The sequence below is a fragment of the Oncorhynchus mykiss genome, chromosome 13 (assembly GCF_013265735.2).
Source record: "Oncorhynchus mykiss isolate Arlee chromosome 13, USDA_OmykA_1.1, whole genome shotgun sequence".
NCBI lineage: Eukaryota > Metazoa > Chordata > Actinopteri > Salmoniformes > Salmonidae > Oncorhynchus > Oncorhynchus mykiss.
In genome coordinates, this window is record NC_048577.1 from 48,960,251 (window position 1) to 48,980,126 (window position 19,876).

The 19,876-nt window shown below is 50.7% G+C and overlaps 1 protein-coding gene across 1 annotated transcript in view; it reads right to left on the reverse strand.

Moving 5' to 3' along the window:
• Nucleotides 1-654: 654 nt before the first annotated feature.
• Nucleotides 655-19,876, reverse strand: part of LOC110485205 (SH3 and multiple ankyrin repeat domains protein 1) — a 93,062-nt gene continuing 73,840 nt past the window's right edge. Inside the window, exons 20-28 of the mRNA XM_036939760.1 lie at nucleotides 16,849-16,857; nucleotides 16,415-16,441; nucleotides 16,244-16,300; nucleotides 15,414-15,532; nucleotides 14,913-15,021; nucleotides 10,169-13,757; nucleotides 8,963-8,968; nucleotides 5,876-6,772; nucleotides 655-5,508 (exon numbers count right to left, since the gene is read on the reverse strand). Coding sequence (XP_036795655.1) covers nucleotides 5,436-5,508; nucleotides 5,876-6,772; nucleotides 8,963-8,968; nucleotides 10,169-13,757; nucleotides 14,913-15,021; nucleotides 15,414-15,532; nucleotides 16,244-16,300; nucleotides 16,415-16,441; nucleotides 16,849-16,857 — 4,886 coding nt within the window. The 3' untranslated portion in view covers nucleotides 655-5,435. The remainder of the gene's footprint in view (nucleotides 5,509-5,875; nucleotides 6,773-8,962; nucleotides 8,969-10,168; nucleotides 13,758-14,912; nucleotides 15,022-15,413; nucleotides 15,533-16,243; nucleotides 16,301-16,414; nucleotides 16,442-16,848; nucleotides 16,858-19,876) is intronic.

A 19,876-nucleotide genomic window follows, 5' to 3' on the forward strand; every position in this document is an offset into this window, starting at 1 on the left:
TGTTTTAGGACTCAAATGTGGTGTTTAGTAGTAAATGGAGATAATGGAAGAGCCCTTAGTTTTAGTGATGGAGAAAAGAGATGTCCAACTGATAACAGATTAAGCTGAAAGCACTCAATCCAACTAAATGCAAGGTGAAAATAGGTCAATAGTATAATTCCTGTGAAAATGACAAATCAGGGATATTTAACCTTTTCTTGCTCAGGGACCCCCTCCCAGGCAAACGGGCAACCCAGGGAACCAATCGCACATGACATTTTTTTACGTCTTAACAGGTGATTGACAGTGGAAAGGTGAAGTAATCAACATTTAAAAATAGATTTGGTAGATCATTTGCCATTATTTTGAACTCTCACATAATTGGAAGAGGAAGTGTAAACTCTAACACAGCCTATTACCTAGAAAGGTCATTTAAACACTTCCACTAAGAACAACTGTTTAGCTGGTTAAACAAAGGTTTGCCATGTGTTGTCAAAAATGTATGTCCAAGTCAAGACAGCTTTCCAGCAGCACTCGCCACACTGGAAACTTATACATGTGTGCTGTTTCAAAGCCTATGTCAGACACTGGTGTAATTATTGGCTTCAATGAGTGTAATTTGTTCTATATTAGGAGTTGATTAATAAAATTGATGTAATTAAAGATATTCTCCACTGTAGGTATGTAATTCAAAATGTTTATTCTGCTATTGATAGCGATATAAAAATCACGTTTTGCTTTGGGGGTTTTGCAGACCCCCCGGTTGAATAGCCCTGACATAAATTAATGTTTAAATGAGTAGATAAACAATGAAATATCAAATAAAATACTACTTTAATGATCCATAATGACTTGAAATGTACAAAATAGAAACAAATTTGGTGTGAATAATTATATGCATCTTTTTCACAATACCATTTGTCTGGTGGCCATTTCCAGGGCACAATAGCTACATCTTGATCTGCATAAAATAATGTGAATAATGACAATGTAGTGAATCTAACTTTGGCTTCCACACAGTGAGGTTTAAAGTGATACGTATAGTCACAGCTTTATACACAGACGCTGCCTCAAAGTGAGAGGAAGCTTGGATGGCAGAGTAATTCTTGCATAAAAATATATTTAGGGCTAGATTCAACCCAGAACGCGGAATATCCTCGTTATAGCGCAATTGACATTGAGAGGTCATTTCCAATTGAGCCGACAAATGCAGTGTTTACTGCGAATGCGGGAACATTGTCTTTAAATGCCAATCGTGCTATAACGCAGGTCTTCCACCCTCCGGATTGAATCTAGGCCTCAATGTCAATCTGAAGCATACATCAGTCAAACCATTTCAAAATATCATACCAAAACAAGAGGGCAAAGTAAAGGTGGTGGTTTTATGACTAGACAAAAGCCTTGATATGTAAAGCATTTTGTACATCAAACTAAATAGATATTTTTTCTGTATTTTTGGAGGTAACAATATAGTTTTATATTTATATACATTTTAAATTGTTAGACACCATGATGTCATAGTCTGACCTACAGTCATGAATCTCATGATAACAATTTTATAGGATTATATTGACTAACACTACTGGCAAAATTATGAAAATACATTGCCTAAAATGCAAAAGAGCGCCACCTCAGCCATGAAAGGCAGAACAGAGAACTGCACCTTATAACAGTAAGGACGATGATAGTAATGATAATAGTAACAATAATTCTCTTCATATCAATAGCAGTATTCCAGATCCATCTTAAGTTAAAAAATTGTTGTAAGAACAATTGTAGTATTAAAACAGAACATATCTCTCCTCCCACTCATTTGGGCCTCAGTTTATGTTCTCATGCTTCTGTAGAAAGAGTTTTTGGAAGGAGTGGGGGGATTGGGTGGGAAAGAGGAAGATTTGGCAGTTTGTTTCTCTTTCCCTCCCCTCTCCTGTTCAGTCTCTCTCCCTTGCACAGAGAACTTGAGAACGGTTGAAAAGCAGTTGCTTCAATGCTTCGAAAGTCTTTCGTATAAATGGAGTCAATCTTCAATGAGATACTGATTATGTCACGTATTCCCTCCATCTCTGAAATCACAGTCCCTTTTAGTATCAGTTACATCTTGGATCCAAACAAATATATTTAAGGTGTCCCATTAATTCTAACACAAACACAGTGTGTGTGTGTGTGTGTGTGTGTGTGTGTGTGTGTGTGTGTGTGTGTGTGTGTGTGTGTGTGTGTGTGTGTGTGTGTGTGTGTGTGTGTGTGTGTGTGTGTGTGGCAGAGAGAATGTGAATATGTGTGTACATTACGTACATGAGCATTTGTAAGTGTGCATTTTTGTATGTGCCGGTATAGTGTATTGAGTGAGAGGGTGTACATGTCTGTGTGTTTATTTCTATGCTGTTGGTCTGGGCACTTATTTTTGCTACAGATTTGTAATACAGTGACCAGTCTGTATATAATATGCCGTTATAAGACTTAAGATGATAAAGAAGCTATAGAGAAATAGAATGTGTTTACAGGTCCTTATCGAAGGGCCTTCAGTGAGCATGGAGCCGTCCCATTAGTGAGGTAAAAACAGACAACCAATCACACACAGTCATACTGACAGGTTTCCTCCAGTCACAGCCACTACAGTCAAGTGAGGATTTACCCATCAAGCTCTTTCCAACAGGGGACAAGTCATATCATTCAGTCCAACAGGTAGGGGCTCCGCTGATGACACACTGACCCCTACTAGAGGTACTCCACCTACGACATTACCCAAGACATGCATGTAGGCTGCCACCTTGTCTCATTCATGCCCATATTCTGAACTACAGAATATGGACATGAATATTCATCCCAATAACTCGCTCCAGCAATGACATTCACTCAGACAAAGAGCTCTTAACATTTCTATTCACTCACACAGGGTTTCATTGACTGCACTCCACTAACTGTAAGGGGAGTCTCTACTGAAACTGAACACATCTGAACAAACAGCCAGCTATGGAGCCAACAACAGTCAAGCTAGACAGCTACTGTACCTAATCCTTACCCTAGGGTAGAGAGGAGGAGCTAGACAGCTAACTAACCCTAGGGTAGAGAGGAGGAGCTAGACAGCTAACTAACCCTAGGGTAGAGAGGAGGAGCTAGACAGCTAACTAACCCTAGGGTAGAGAGGAGGAGCTAGACAGCTAACTAACCCTAGGGTAGAGAGGATGAGCTAGACAGCTAACTAACCCTAGGGTAGAGAGGAGGAGCTAGACAGCTAACTAACCCTAGGGTAGAGAGGAGGAGCTAGACAGCTAACTAACCCTAGGGTAGAGAGGAGCTAGACAGCTAACTAACCCCAGGGTAGAGAGGAGGAGCTACAGCTACCTAACCCTAGGGTAGAGAGGAGGAACTACAGCTACCAAACCCTAACCCTTGGGTAGAGAGGAGGAGCTACCTAACCCTAACCCTTGGGAAGAGAGAAGGAGCTACCTAACCCTAACCCTTGGGTAGAGAGGAGGAGCTACCTAACCCTAGGGTAGAGAGGAGGAACTACAGCTACCTAACCCTTGGGTAGAGAGGAGGAACTACAGCTACCTAACCCTTGGGTAGAGAGGAGGAACTACAGCTACCTAACCCTAGGGTAGAGAGGAGGAGCTACCTAACCCTAGGGTAGAGAGAAGGAGCTACCTAACCCTAGGGTAGAGAGAAGGAGCTACCTAACCCTAGGGTAGAGAGGAGGAACTACCTAACCCTAACCCTTGGGTAGAGAGGAGGAGATACCTAACCCTTGGGTAGAGAGGAGGAGCTAACTAACCCTTTGGTAGAGAGTAGGAGCTACCTAACCATAACCCTTGGGTAGAGTGGAGGAGCTACCTAACCCTAACCCTTGGGCAGAGAGGAGGAGCTACCTAAACCTAACCCTTGTGTAGAGAGGAGGAGCTACCTAACCCTAACCGTTGGGTTGAGAGGAGGAGCTACCTAACCCTAACCCTTGGGTAGAGAGGAGGAGCTACCTAATCCTAACCCTTGGGAAGAGGGGATGAGCTACCTAACTCTAGGGTAGAGAGGAGGAGCTACCTAACCCTAGGGTAGAGAGGAGGAGCTACCTAACCCTAACCTTAGGGTAGAGAGGAGGAGCTACCTAACCCTAACCCTAGGGTAGAGAGGAGGAGCTACCTAACCCTAGGGTAGAGAGGAGGAACTACAGCTACCTAACCCTTGGGTAGAGAGGAGGAACTACAGCTACCTAACCCTTGGGTAGAGAGGAGGAACTACAGCTACCTAACCCTAGGGTAGAGAGGAGGAGCTACCTAACCCTAGGGTAGAGAGAAGGAGCTACCTAACCCTAGGGTAGAGAGAAGGAGCTACCTAACCCTAGGGTAGAGAGGAGGAACTACCTAACCCTAACCCTTGGGTAGAGAGGAGGAGATACCTAACCCTTGGGTAGAGAGGAGGAGCTAACTAACCCTTTGGTAGAGAGTAGGAGCTACCTAACCATAACCCTTGGGTAGAGTGGAGGAGCTACCTAACCCTAACCCTTGGGCAGAGAGGAGGAGCTACCTAAACCTAACCCTTGTGTAGAGAGGAGGAGCTACCTAACCCTAACCGTTGGGTTGAGAGGAGGAGCTACCTAACCCTAACCCTTGGGTAGAGAGGAGGAGCTACCTAATCCTAACCCTTGGGAAGAGGGGATGAGCTACCTAACTCTAGGGTAGAGAGGAGGAGCTACCTAACCCTAGGGTAGAGAGGAGGAGCTACCTAACCCTAACCTTAGGGTAGAGAGGAGGAGCTACCTAACCCTAACCCTAGGGTAGAGAGGAGGAGCTACCTAACCCTAGGGTAGAGAGGAGGAGCTACCAAACCCTAACCCTAACCCTAGGGTAGAGAGGAGGGGCTCCCTAACCCTAGGGTGAAGAGGAGGAGCTACCTAACCCTAGGGTAAAGAGGAGGGGCTACCTAACCCTAGGGTAGAGAGGAGGAGCTACAGCTACCCAGAGAAGACAGGTGGAGAAAGCTCTAACTAGTGTTAATAATGAGGACAATCCTCATTCTCTCTTTCCCCAACAACACTAAGAACTGCTCAGATGAAAAAGCTAAACAACACTTGATTGTTTCTCTCAATATTTTGGGCAAAGTTTTATCACTATTTTACTCCTATTGTTATTTGTTGCCTCAATCCACATTCAGTCATTCCATCCTCGTAGTGTTTGTGTGTGTGTGTTGACATTAGAGTCAATGCTTGTGTGTGTTACTGTATTTGTGTGCATGCGAGTGTATCTGTGTGAGTCAGCTACCAGGCCCTGAGTACCAGGCACTGGTCAGCCCTTGTTCCATCCCTCATTTCCCCTCTCTTTTCCTGATTGGTCCTCCCTCTGGGTGAAATCAGGTCCTCTGCTTTTGTTGTGTGAATCCATCATGGATAGCAGCAGTTGTGGCCTCTCTCTCTCCTGTTCCCTCACTGACTCCATCCCCCCTCCTTTCTCTTTCTGTTTGTCTTCTCAGCTCCGACTCCCATCATCCCTTCTTCCTCGTGGTGACAGAGCAGAAATGGGAAAAGGAGAGCTGGAGAGCCTTGGGAAAGAATAGAGAGATTAAAGTCATGTTTTTTTGTTTGTTTGAGCCAGTAATGGACGCTTTAACAAGAGTAAGAGCTGCCCCAGTGCCATACTATCTGAATAACACATATTAATTTTGAGCCTGATTTCAATTCAAGAGACGAGAGAGACAGGAGAGAGAGGGGAGAGAGAGGACAGAGACAAGAGAGAGAGAGGACAGAGACAAGAGTGACAGAGGAGATAGATAGGAGAGGGGGATAGGCAAAGGTTTACAACCTGGTATAGGATTTGTTTTATCTTTGTTTATTTTCTTTATCTTTGTTTATTTTACAAGACTGGCCTATACTCTTATCCTCTCACCCATCCATCGCTCTTCCCCTTACCTGTCAGTTACTCTCTTCAGAGCACGGTCGATGTTCATGCGGTGTCCGACACGCGTCACCCCCAGGTCCAGATAGTCCTCCTTGGTGAGGGAGGGCAGGTGAGTGCCGTCGATCTCGTTGTCCAGGAAATGCTCCCTGTGCTCGCCCAGGTTCAGGTATCCCAGCCAATCAGCCACGTCGTATTTGGTCCAATAAGGCAGTGGCTTGGAGGCAAAGGGCTTGGAGGGGGATGGGGGAGGGAGGTGGGGGTAGCTCAGGCAGGGGGGAGCAGGGAGAGGGTGCAGGGGAGGGGATGAGCTACCAGATAAAAAGTGTGTGGGGGAGAGGGAGCGAGACACCAACAGGGAGGCGTTTGGGGGAGGAGGGGCGCCAGAGGGGGCGAAGAGAGGAGGGGAGGGGGAGAAGTAGGGGTCCCCCATGTGGTTAGCGGGCGAGGGCGGGGTCATAGAGCCGCGGAGCTCGTAGAGGCTGCTGTAGAGGGGTGTGGTGGGGAGGAGGGGGAGGGAGGAGGGGCGGGGGGGACCCAGTTTGGGCCTCTCTGAGGGGGAGATGAGGGGACTGGGGGCTCTCCTACGCTGCAGGTGGTGGGACTCTGCCTTCCTGGACTCTCTACTTGGAATGAACTGGAACTCCAGGGCTTTGGTGCGATACACAGGCCGGTGTTTAGGGGAGGTGGGATAAGGGGAGTAGGTGGGGGAGGACAGGGGGGAGTGGGAGCGTGGAGGGGGCTGTACGGCAGCCACAGGGCGCTGGGGGGATGGGGGACGGTTCCAGTTGGGGTACTGGGAGGAAGGGGTGGGGGACAGGGACAGGGCGGGCTGGGAGTGGTGGATAGGAGAGGGGGACAGGGAACGACCTGAGGGGGGGCTCAGGGCCGAGGCGGAGTCTTCTGAAAACCTAGGGACAGAAAAGAAGGAATGACAATGACACATACGGTACCTACGGTACATAGAGGGGCTCTCTATGTAACCTCACCACCACTATTCACAACCCGTTACCCAACCTCACCACCACTATTCACAACACATTACCCAACCTCACCACCACTATTCACAACCCGTTACCCAACCTCACCACCACTATTCATAACACATTACCCAACCTCACCACCACTATTCATAACACAATACCCAACCTCACCACCACTATTCATAACACATTACCTAACCTCACCACCACTATTCATTACACATTACCCAACCTCACCACCACTATTCATAACACATTACCCAACCTCACCACCACTATTCATAACCCATTACCCAACCTCACCACCACTATTCATAACCCATTACCCAACCTCACCACCACTATTCATTACACATTACCCAACCTCACCACCAATATTCAAAACACATTACCCAACCTCACCACCACTATTCATTACACAATATCCAACCTCACCACCACTATTCATAACACATTACCCAACCTCACCACCACTATTCACAACCCGTTACCCAACCTCACCACCACTATTCATTACACAATACCCAACCTCACCACCACTATTCATAACACATTACCCAACCTCACCACCACTATTCATTACACAATACCCAACCTCACCACCACTATTCAAAACACATTACCCAACCTCACCACCACTATTCATTACACATTACCTAACCTCACCACCACTATTCATTACACATTACCCAACCTCACCACCACTATTCAAAACACATTACCCAACCTCACCACCACTATTCATAACACATTACCCAACCTCACCACCACTATTCACAACACATTACCCAACCTCACCACCACTATTCACAACCCGTTACCCAACCTCACCACCACTATTCATAACACAATACCCAACCTCACCACCACTATTCATAACACATTACCTAACCTCACCACCACTATTCATTACACATTACCCAACCTCACCACCACTATTCATAACACATTACCTAACCTCACCACCACTATTCATAACCCATTACCCAACCTCACCACCACTATTCACAACCCGTTACCCAACCTCACCACCACTATTCATTACACAATACCCAACCTCACCACCACTATTCATAACACATTACCCAACCTCACCACCACTATTCATTACACAATACCCAACCTCACCACCACTATTCAAAACACATTACCCAACCTCACCACCACTATTCATTACACATTACCTAACCTCACCACCACTATTCATTACACATTACCCAACCTCACCACCACTATTCAAAACACATTACCCAACCTCACCACCACTATTCATAACACATTACCCAACCTCACCACCACTATTCATTACACATTACCCAACCTCACCACCACTATTCATAACACATTACCCAACCTCACCACCACTATTCATAACCCATTACCCAACCTCACCACCACTATTCATTACACATTACCCAACCTCACCACCACTATTCATAACACATTACCCAACCTCACCACCACTATTCATTACACATTACCCAACCTCACCACCACTATTCATAACCCATTACCCAACCTCACCACCACTATTCACAACACATTACCCAACCTCACCACCACTATTCACAACACGTTACCCAACCTCACCACCACTATTCACAACACATTACCCAACCTCACCACCACTATTCACAACACGTTACCCAACCTCACCACCACTATTCATAACACATTACCCAACCTCACCACCACTATTCACAACACATTACCCAACCTCACCACCACTATTCACAACACGTTACCCAACCTCACCACCACTATTCATAACACATTACCCAACCTCACCACCACTATTCATAACACATTACCCAACCTCACCACCACTATTCATAACACATTACCCAACCTCACCACCACTATTCATAACACATTACCCAACCTCACCACCACTATTCACTAGTAGCCTACACCTGAAGACGGACATTGTTAGATTGACTATCAATATGAGGCTCAGGATGTTAACAGCAGCTAATTGCTATTAAAGTTGTGCTGAGTAGACAGGAACTTGCTTTTCTTTTCTCTGGCTGTTGAAACACAGGCAGTAAATTGAAGAAAGGGGACATGTTTTATGTCCAGTCAAACAGACAGTGTGTGAGAAAGGAGGAGACCAATTACCTGTTTCTGGTGGAGGAGAGACATAAAGCAGACGGAGACAAAAGTATGGGACATAAACATGGGGAAGAATTTACATAGTAAAACACACACTCACGCACGCACGCACTCACTCACTCACACACTCACTCACTCACTCACACACTCACTCACTCACACACTCACTCACTCACTCACTCACTCACTCACTCACTCACTCACTCACACACTCACTCACTCACTCACTCACTCACTCACTCACTCACACACTCACTCACTCACTCACTCACACACTCACACACTCACTCACTCACACACTCACTCACTCACTCACTCACTCACTCACGCACGCACTCACGCACGCACTCACTCACGCACTCACTCACACACTCACTCACGCACTCACTCACGCACTCACTCACTCACTCACTCACACACTCACGCACGCACTCACTCACTCACTCACGCACGCACTCACGCACGCACTCACTCACTCACTCACTCACTCACGCACGCACTCACTCACGCACTCACTCACTCACGCACGCACGCACTCACTCACGCACTCACTCACTCACTCACTCACTCACTCACACACTCACTCACACACTCACTCACGCACTCACTCACTCACGCACGCACTCACTCACGCACGCACGCACGCACGCACGCACGCACTCACTCACTCACTCACTCACTCACTCACTCACGCACGCACGCACGCACGCACTCACTCACTCACTCACTCACTCACTCACTCACGCACGCACGCACTCACTCACTCACTCACTCACTCACTCACTCACTCACTCACTCACTCACTCACTCACTCACTCACTCACTCACTCACTCACTCACTCACTCACTCACGCACTCACTCACTCACTCACCCATTCCCACAAAATACACAAATAGCGCCAGGACAAGAGATCGCTGTGTGATTGATGTTTACAATACAGGAGGTTGGTGGGACCTTAATTGGGGAGGAAGGGCTCGTGGTAGTGGCTGGAGCGGAATCAGTGAGATGGTATCAAACACATGGCTTGACTCCATTTCAGACATTATTATGAGCCATCCTCCCCTCAGCAGCCTCCACTGATGTACAAGTAAAACATGCAGGCCTTTGTACTGAAATCTATGGTCTACTGAAGATAATATAACTGTAGTCATTTTACCTGTATCAACACACACAACCTCACCAAATATCCTCTAACATATCATAGTGAGTACCTGTGTCTACTTAGTGATCTCTGGCTCCCTCTCTGCTGCAGTTTGTTGCTGAGCTCATTGATGATGCTGGCCTTCATGCTGGATATGGGGGGGTACAGCCTCCGGCCCTCCAGGTAGGTCCCCTGGTCCCCTACTAACTGACCCTCTGACCCCCACAGAGGCTTCATCTCAGGGGTCCGGGGCCGGTCAAAGTAGGGTGACGTGGGACGCCCCAAATTCTGTGTCATCCCATAACCTTCCCGTCCTCCATCGTCCTCCTCCTCTCCTTCCTCGCCCTCCTCCTCCTCTTCCTCTTCCTCCCTCCGTCTGTGTGACTGGAAGGAGGGCGGGGCGGTACCGGTCTCTCTGCGTAGTTCGGCCGCGCGGCCCCCCTCCCTGAACCTGCCTGATTTGGGGTAGGTGGAGCCGGCGGCTGTGGCGTTGTGCATGTCAAACGTCTGTCCGTCCAGGTAGCTCATGTACGACTCCAGGAGGTCTGCTCCTCCCGCCCTGTCTCCCTCCCCTCCTTCTCCTCCCTCCCTCCCTCTCTCTAGCCTCTCTTCCAGCCTCTCTCTGGCTCCTCCGCTCATGGCCAGGATGTTGTCCAGGTGGTGGTCACTGCTGCTGCGGCTGTCCAGCTCCTCTATCCCAGAGTCCACCACCGTCTCCTGGGACTCCCCTGCCTTGGCTGTGGGGTGAGGGTGGTGCTCCCCTATCCTGCGGCCGGCCGCTGTAGAACCAGAGGGGGCTGGGTGTGTCCTGTCCTGGTGGGGCTGGACTGAGGTCCTCGTGGTGGTGGCAGCGGTGGTGGTGGTGGTGGTGGTGGTACAGGGAGCGGTGGAGGTCAGGGCTGCAGAGCCCCGGAAGGGGCCAGAGGAGGCTGCGGTGGAGGAGATGGGAGGGGGACCACGGTAGGATGGGGAACCTGCAATGGAGTGGGGAGGAGGGGTGGGGGACGAGCTCCTATGGATGGTGGAGGGACGACCCTGGGTGGGGGAGGAGCGAACCTGGGTGGGGGAGGAGCGACCCTGGGTGGAGGAGGAGCGACCCTGGGTGGGGGAGGAACGCCCATGGGAAGGAGAGGAGCGTCCGGTGTGCGTGCTGTTGTAGAGGTGGTGAGAGTGGGTCATGGCAAGGGAGGGTCTGTGAAAGGAGCTGGGTGGGGGTGGGGGGGAGACAGAGGGAGGAGGAGGGGGTCCTGTGGGCTGGAGGCCGGAGGGTGAGGGTGGAGGAAGGGGGTTGGGTGATGTCTGAGTGGGGGAGTTTCCTGACTGGGTCAGGTTGGCCACCTCACTGTCATAGGAGGTAAGGCTGGAGGTGGTAGAGTCCCCCGCCTGTGGGGAGGGTAGGGGGGTGTGGGCCGGGAACCCACTGATATACATGTCTTTTGGAGGGGGTGGTGGGGGAGGAGGGGGAGGTGGTGGGGGCTGCTGCTGGCGGGAGGCCAGGTTGTTGATAATGGCACGGTGTGTGTAACCTGACATTCCACCCCGGTCAAAGCTGTTGGCAAACTCCAGCGGAGGGGGCAGTGGGTCCGCAAACACAAACTCATCATCCACATCCACAGAGGGGGCAGGGGGCGGCAGAACCATGAGGCCACTGCCCCCGGAACCCCCTCCCCCCTGAGGGTGAGACGGGGCGGCTGTAGCGGGGGGAGATGGAGGGGTGAGAGACAGGATGTAGCCTGCCTCACTCTCCATCCTCAGAAACGAGGCCTTGCGAGGCTGCTGGGACGACAGCTGAGGGGGCTGCTGGGTAGGGGCTGTCTGCTGCCTCATGTACCCCTCTCTGTCCCGCTCCCTTTCTCTCGACCTCTCCCTCTCTCTCGACCTCTCCCTCGACCTCTCCCTCTGTCTTTCCTCCCTGTAGGAGGGTTGGTAGTGCTGGGACTGGTAGTGATGCGTGTGGACTGTTTTGTCCTCAGAGAAGCGCACCCTCAGCCCCTCTCTGGCCCCGCCACCCTCCCTCTCCCGCTCCCCTCCTCCCCCCTCCTCGCCCCAGCCTGCACCCCTGAGGATCCTGGGGGAGGGGGGTCGGCTGGTGGAGGTGGTGGCGGCTAGGGATGAGGAGGTGACCAGATAGGAGGAGCTGGAGGAATGGGTGGCTGAGGAAGCCGGTGTGGGGGAGGTGGCCTGGGAGGGGAATGTCACCACACTGGACATCTGTCGTACAAACTGGTGCTCGGTCCCTCTCTCCTTCCTCATCCTGCCGTCGTCCTTCAGGGCCCGCTCCCTGGCAGCCAGGGCCAGACCCAGGGGGGACGAGGGGTCCAGGACCTTTCCTGTCAGGGGGTGGATGAAGGTGGTGCCAGAGGGGACCTGCTGCCGGCTTGATGCCCCGTAGAAGTCAGCCGGAACAGACTTGGGCTGGTAGTCTGGAGCCGGGGAGGAGTACTCTGGCAGGCCGAAGGCAGGGGGCATGCTGCGGGTGTGGTGGATGAAGGTGTCCCCAGAGAACATGCCCTCGTCGATGGACTTGGAGGGCCGGAGGCGTGGGGGGGGGCCACCGGACTGGGGGCTGAACTGCTCCTGCTGAGAGGTCTGTGTCCTGCCTGCCCCCCCTCCTCCTCCTCCTCCTCCCCCTGGCCCCACCTCCTCCTCGGCAGACATGAAGATGGAGGCGCTCTTCCTGCGGGCCTCATGGAAGCGTTCCCTGTCCCGGCGGGCTGCGCCCACGATGGCCGCCCCAAACTGACTGGTGAAGTCACTATCCTGGCCTCGGAAGGAGGGTGGTGGAGGGGCCGGGATGGAGGGAGGAGCAGGGGGTGGCGGGGCTGGGGTGGAAGGGGGTCCGTGGGGGGGTTGGGTTCTGTCGGTCTCCCCTGGGGGTGTGGGCTCAGCCTCCACACTGCTGCCCTGACTGCTGCGGCCACTGCCACTGCTGATGGAGGGGGCCTTGACTATGATGGTGGGGATGGGGATGGAGCTCTTCTCCACTGGGGCCTTGCCCCCCAGCGTGCCCTGGCCAGCCCGCAGGTCCTCCACCTTGGACTGCTTCACCAGAGGGCCCTTCCCTCTCCGTGCCCCCCCTCCTTTAGGTACCCCCTCTCCAGCCCCCCCAGCCGCACTACGGTCTGCCCTTTGCGGCTGGCTCTGGGTGGTCTGCTGCTGCTGGGGCATCACTGTGGCACTGCCTGAAGGTGGGGCGGCGTTACTGTAGCCCCTCCTTAGACCTGCAGCCTTGCCCCCCCCCACTCCTCCTCCCCCTCCTGATCCAACAGGCTCCCCTGGGTAGCCCCCTTTCCTAGAGGCAGTCCTGCTCTGAGCGGCGTGGGCGGGGGCATTAGAGTACTGGTGCGTGTGGTCCACCCCTCCTCCTCCAGGGCCGATACTGGGCCCCCCTGCCCTTTCACGGCCCCCGTGGGTGAAGTGCACAGACTGAGAGTAGAGCTGGTAGTGGGCTGCTGTGGAGGTGGACTGGGACACGGCCACAGAGGGCTGCTGGGAAGACTTGCCCCCTCTCCAGCCCAGTGGTGGGGCGGAGGAGAAGGGGGGGTCTGGCGGGGCGGTGGTGGGGGGCGGGGGGATGTCATCTGGGCCGGGAACCGAGAGACTTCGGGCAAACTTCATGGCCGGAGGATTGAGATGGGACTTCTCCTCTTCAGTCACCCCTGCAGTTCACCACAGACAGAGATACAAGAGAGGGATGAAAAGGACTGATGAGAGACACTCATAGGGATGGAGGATAGACACAGAGCAGAGTGATCAGATGGGTGAAAGACTGAGGTATAGGGATGGAGGATAGACACAGAGCAGAGTGATCAGATGGGTGAGAGACTGAGGTATAGGGATGGAGGATAGACACAGATCAGAGTGATCAGATGGGTGAGAGACGGGGTAGAGGAATGGTACGGAGAAAATACTGCTGAACAAAATAACAGATGATTAATGTGGGAGGCTGTCTGTCTGTCTCTGTAACTGCCTGTCTGTCTGTCTCTGTAACTGCCTGTCTGTCTAATTGTCAGGCGGTCCTCTCATTCATCTGTAAGTCTGTCTGTCTAATTGTCAGGCGGTCCTCTCATTCATCTGTAAGTCTGTCTGTCTAATTGTCAGGCGGTCCTCTCATTCATCTGTAAGTCTGTCTGTCTAATTGTCAGGCGGTCCTCTCATTCATCTGTAAGTCTGTCTGTCTAATTGTCAGGCGGTCCTCTCATTCATCTGTAAGTCTGTCTGTCTAATTGTCAGGCGGTCCTCTCATTCATCTGTAAGTCTGTCTGTCTAATTGTCAGGCGGTCCTCTCATTCATCTGTAAGTCTGTCTGTCTAATTGTCAGGCGGTCCTCTCATTCATCTGTAAGTCTGTCTGTCTAATTGTCAGGCGGTCCTCTCATTCATCTGTAAGCCTGTCTGTCCTCTAGCAGAGATGATGACCAGCAATATCATTCTGTATGTACTGGTAAAAGTAGAGCAACGGTCATTTGCCAACAGGGTGAGATGTTATACCGCCTTTTACTTGGCGAGTCACAGGAGAAGTCCATCGTCTTTAGCTGTGTCACATTCAACCACAGTTCCAGCTTCTGTGATGAACAGCTACTAGAAACAGTGTATCAGCCTACAAACATTTTAGTACAGTACAACACATATAAACTGCTATTCTCCACAGCAGAAGCATACTACAACATGAACCAGGACAGAGACAGAACAGGCAGACTAGAAGCACATGGTATGCTACAGCTGCAGACAGTGTTACAGCACAGGCCTTTAAGAGTCTAGAGGACAGACAGACGGACAGGCCGGCCAGAGGGCTGGCCAGACAGACAGCCTCACCGATGGATTTCTGTCGCAGCATACCGTGTGGAGGGGCGTGGCCTGATGTGAACTGGGCACGGTCATAGCCCAGCCCGGTCATCCCCATTTCTGATTGGTCGTAATTTGGCTGCACAGCAAGAGAGGGAAGAGGGAGCAGAGGACAATGTTCAGAAAGGACAGAACTTATATAACAGAATAAACTTTGCAGACTGTGGTACTGTAAGTGAATAAAATAGCTTCACTATTCATGAAAGAGTTGTCAATTATTTGTAAAATAGTTCATATCTAGTAGTATAGTAGCTTAGGCAGTCAAATCAATCTTATTTGTATGGGTGTTGCATCAAGCTAACCCACTGAATGACATTGTGTAGCATCTCCTAAAGATGTGGGTGTTACCATAGGAACACTACAGGACAAACTGTTCCTCTCAACCTCATGACAGGTGAGCTCACTAGTGAACACGAGCGCTCGCACACACACACACGCACGCCAGCACACACACAACGCCGACACACACACCTCATTGGCGTAAAAGGAGCCCCGGCTCCTGTCTCTCCTTGCCCCCTGACCCCGCGTCCCTTGCCCCTCATTGGTGCTGATTGTCTGCTGAGCTGCTGCCAGGATCTCATCTAGCTTATCTGAGAGACAGTGAGAAAGAGAGAGAGGTGGAGAGAGAGAGAGAGAGACGGATAGAGAGAGAGAGAGAGACGGAGAGTGAGAGAGACGAAGAGAGAGATAGAGAGAGAGAGCGAGATGGAGAGAGGGAGAGAGAGAGAGACGGAGAGAGAGATGGAGAGAGGGAGAGAGAGAGAGATGGAGAGTGAGAGAGACGGAGAGAGAGATAGAGAGACGGAGAGAGAGAGATGGAGAGAGAAAGAGAGAGAGATAAAGAGAGAGAGATGGAGAGAGAGAGACAGAGAGAGAGACGGAGAGAGAGACGGAGAGAGAGAGAGACGGAGAGTGAGAGAGACGGAGAGAGAGATGGAGAGAGAGAGAGAGAGAGGGAGAGTGAGAGAGATGGAGAGAGAGAGAGATGGAGAGAGAGAGAGTGAGAGAGAGAGAGAGAGAGAGAGAGTGAGAGAGAGAGAGAGAGAGAGAGAGAGAGAGAGAGTGAGAGAGAGAGCGAGAGAGAGAGAGAGAGAGAGAGAGAGAGAGAGCAAGTGGTATAGAGTTAGAAAAGAGGATGCGACAGAGTGGAGGAGGGAAAGGGTGAGGGAGAGGAGAGAGGGACAAATCAAACCAACAAACACTCCACCACACATCCACCCACTGAGGGGGAATTTATTGATCTGTGAAAAATAAAGCCCGGCTATTCCCCTGATGCTGTACATGCATATGAAGTCTCTTACTCAAAGCCATCTGATAGACTGTCCTCTTCTTCTCTGTAACTTGTGAAGACTCGAATTCTGAAAGGATACGGAAAAACCCAGTAAGCTGACTGAATGCTAACTGGCTAGCAGAGACGTTGGCAGTATTAACAGATAAAAACACAAAGCATAAAAGGAGTTTGTGATTTGTACCTGATTTCTTTTTCCAGGGGGTAGCAGCTGAGGACAAAGCAAAGGCAGACGTTAACTTTGGCACTTGAGTTACTGTAACAACATCACTTGAGTTACTGTAACACCATCACTTGAGTTACTGTAACACTATCACTTGAGTTACTGTAACACCATCACTTGACTTACTGTAAAACCATCACTTGAGTTATTGTAACACCATCACTTGACTTACTGTAACATCATCACTTGACTTACTGTAACACCATCACTTGACTTACTGTAACACCATCACTTGACTTACTGTAACACCATCATAGTAAGTAATACTTATATTCCTATGTGTGCTGCAATCAGAGATGTCTGTGTCCTCTTTGTGACACACACACGCACTCACACACACACACACACACGCACTCACGCACTCAAGCACACACACACACACACAAATGTCTCACCTCTCTCCACTGTGACGCGTCCCCACCACAGGAAAGTGCAGTGAGTTGAGAGGAAAGACAGAGGTTAAAACAGAGTAGTGGAGCGTGAGTAGACCACAGGGTTCTACAGACGGGTTTAGAGAGTAGTGGAGCGTGAGTAGACCACAGGGTTCTACAGACGGGTTTAGAGAGTATTGGAGCGTGAGTAGACCACAGGGTTCTACAGACGGGTTTAGAGAGTAGTGGGGCGTGAGTAGACCACAGGGTTCTACAGACGGGTTTAGAGAGTAGTGGAGCGTGAGTAGACCACAGGGTTCTACAGACGGGTTTAGAGAGTAGTGGAGCGTGAGTAGACCACAGGGTTCTACAGACGGGTTTAGAGAGTAGTGGAGCGTGAGTAGACCACAGGGTTCTACAGACGGGTTTAGAGAGTAGTGGAGCGTGAGTAGACCACAGGGTTCTACAGACGGGTTTAGAGAGTAGTGGAGCGTGAGTAGACCACAGGGTTCTACAGACGGGTTTAGAGAGTAGTGGAACGTGAGTAGACCACAGGGTTCTACAGACGGGTTTAGAGAGTAGTGGAGCGTGAGTAGACCACAGGGTTCTACAGACGGGTTTAGAGAGTAGTGGAGCGTGAGTAGACCACAGGGTTCTACAGACGGGTTTAGAGAGTAGTGGAACGTGAGTAGACCACAGGGTTCTACAGACGGGTTTAGAGAGTAGTGGGGCGTGAGTAGACCACAGGGTTCTACAGACGGGTTTAGAGAGTAGTGGAGCGTGAGTAGACCACAGGGTTCTACAGACGGGTTTAGAGAGTAGTGGAGCGTGAGTAGACCACAGGGTTCTACAGACGGGTTTAGAGAGTAGTGGAGCGTGAGTAGACCACAGGGTTCTACAGACGGGTTTAGAGAGTAGTGGAGCGTGAGTAGACCACAGGGTTCTACAGACGGGTTTAGAGAGTAGTGGAGCGTGAGTAGACCACAGGGTTCTACAGACGGGTTTAGAGAGGGGTTCAGACAGACACTTGTGACTGTGTGAGGTTGTGTATTGTGGGGGCCACGTTTTTAGAGGTGGTAGGAAAGTGTTCTGTTAAAATGTCTTAAATGTTAGCTGAATGATGTTAGGGTCATTTCATTTCAGACACGCCAAATCATTCAGTTTAGAAAACAACAGTGTGTAATAAGAAAGATAGCATACTGTCATTAGCCTTGAAATCGATGCTTAGGCTACCGCGTTAGAAGTGAAACGTGCTGTTAAAACTACGCTGAACAACTCAGGTAAGTGTGTGATATCATCTCCCTGTTGATGCTGGTGCTATCGTGCAGCGTGACCTCCAGGTGAACTGGGACACTGCACCAAACATAGAGGTGAGACAGTTTAATGGGCATTGTCAGGGGTAGCTATATTCATTCATGGCATTAGAATAAGCATATGGCTCAGACTGATATGACTCCCTCACACATTCTGCTCCTGAAACCTTTAGGGAATGTGCATATGGAATGAGGAGCAGAAGTTGATGCATAAACAACAGTTGCAGGACAGACTTTTGTATGAAAAGACATGTTTGTTTATGAAGATGAAATGAAACAAATATATCTACTGTATGGTTCTACATTAAATATGGAGAGTAGAGTTGCATTCTCACCCTGGACAGGGGCCATGTATGTGTGGGGTTATACAGTAGATATACTGCTATTACAGCATTAAGGTGTGTGTAGTAGTGGGACGAGGGGTAGCAACATTAGTGTAGTGTAGGTTTGGGATGTTCCATACTATAGGGGTAGTGATCATTGGTTTACAGGTGGGGGGAGATCAGGGCAGGGCAGGGGGAGTCTGTGGGGCGGCTGCTCATGCTGTGTGTCAATCAGTCAGTCAGGGGTTTGGATGAGGTGATGAGGGGTTAGTCAGGGGTTTGGACCACAGAGAGGGGTGATGGGGGGATAGTCAGGGGTTTGGACCACAGAGAGGGGTGATGGGGGGATAGTCAGGGGTTTGGACCACAGAGAGGGGTGATGAGGGGTTAGTCAGGGGTTTGGACCACAGAGAGGGGTGATGAGGGGATAGTCAGGGGTTTGGACCACAGAGAGGGGTGATGAGGGGATAGTCAGGGGTTTGGACCACAGAGAGGGGTGATGGGGGGATAGTAGGGGTTTGGACCACAGAGAGGGGTGTTGGGGGGATAGTCAGGGGTTTGGACCACAGAGAGGGGTGATGAGGGGATAGTCAGGGGTTTGGACCACAGAGAGGGGTGTTGGGGGGATAGTCAGGGGTCTGGACCACAGAGAGGGGTGTTGGGGGAATAGTCAGGGGTTTGGACCACAGAGAGGGGTGTTGGGGGATAGTCAGGGGGTTGGACCACAGAGAGGGGTGTTGGGGGGATAGTCAGGGGTTTGGACCACAGAGAGGGGTGTTGGGGGGATAGTCAGGGGTTTGGACCACAGAGAGGGGTGTTGGGGGGATAGTCAGGGGTTTGGACCACAGAGAGGGGTGTTGGGGGGATAGTCAGGGGTTTGGACCACAGAGAGGGGTGTTGGGGGGATAGTCAGGGGTACAGTAAGCTAGTAGTTACCCAACCATCTGGATCTTATCCTGGCTCTGGACTAGAGGAGATAATAAGCCGTGTGTATTGAGGACAGGAGTAATGTCCCAGCAGACTGGCTTGTAAGGGAGAGTGACATGTGGGAGTCTATTGGAATGAGCTGGAATCTGACCTAGGATCAGATAGGAAATACTAAGAGGCTCCCGCTTGCCTCTCATATTATCTGCTCCCATAAATCATCATCATGGGCGAAGTGAGCATGCTCAGTAGAGACCGCAGCAGCATCTACAGTAGTCTCCCTCAGAGTGACACCCACCCCTGCAGTGTTACCCTGGCAACAACACACTCAGCCAGTGTAGGTGTGTTTGTGGAGACGTGGGACTGGTCTGGGGGTGCTAGGGTTATAGGGCTGGGGGGTGCAGGGGTAAAAGGGGGCGCAGTGAAAAGGATCAGGGGTGGGTGGGGTCATTGTTTGAGGGGTTACCTGTAGTGGGGGTGCTGGAAGTGACA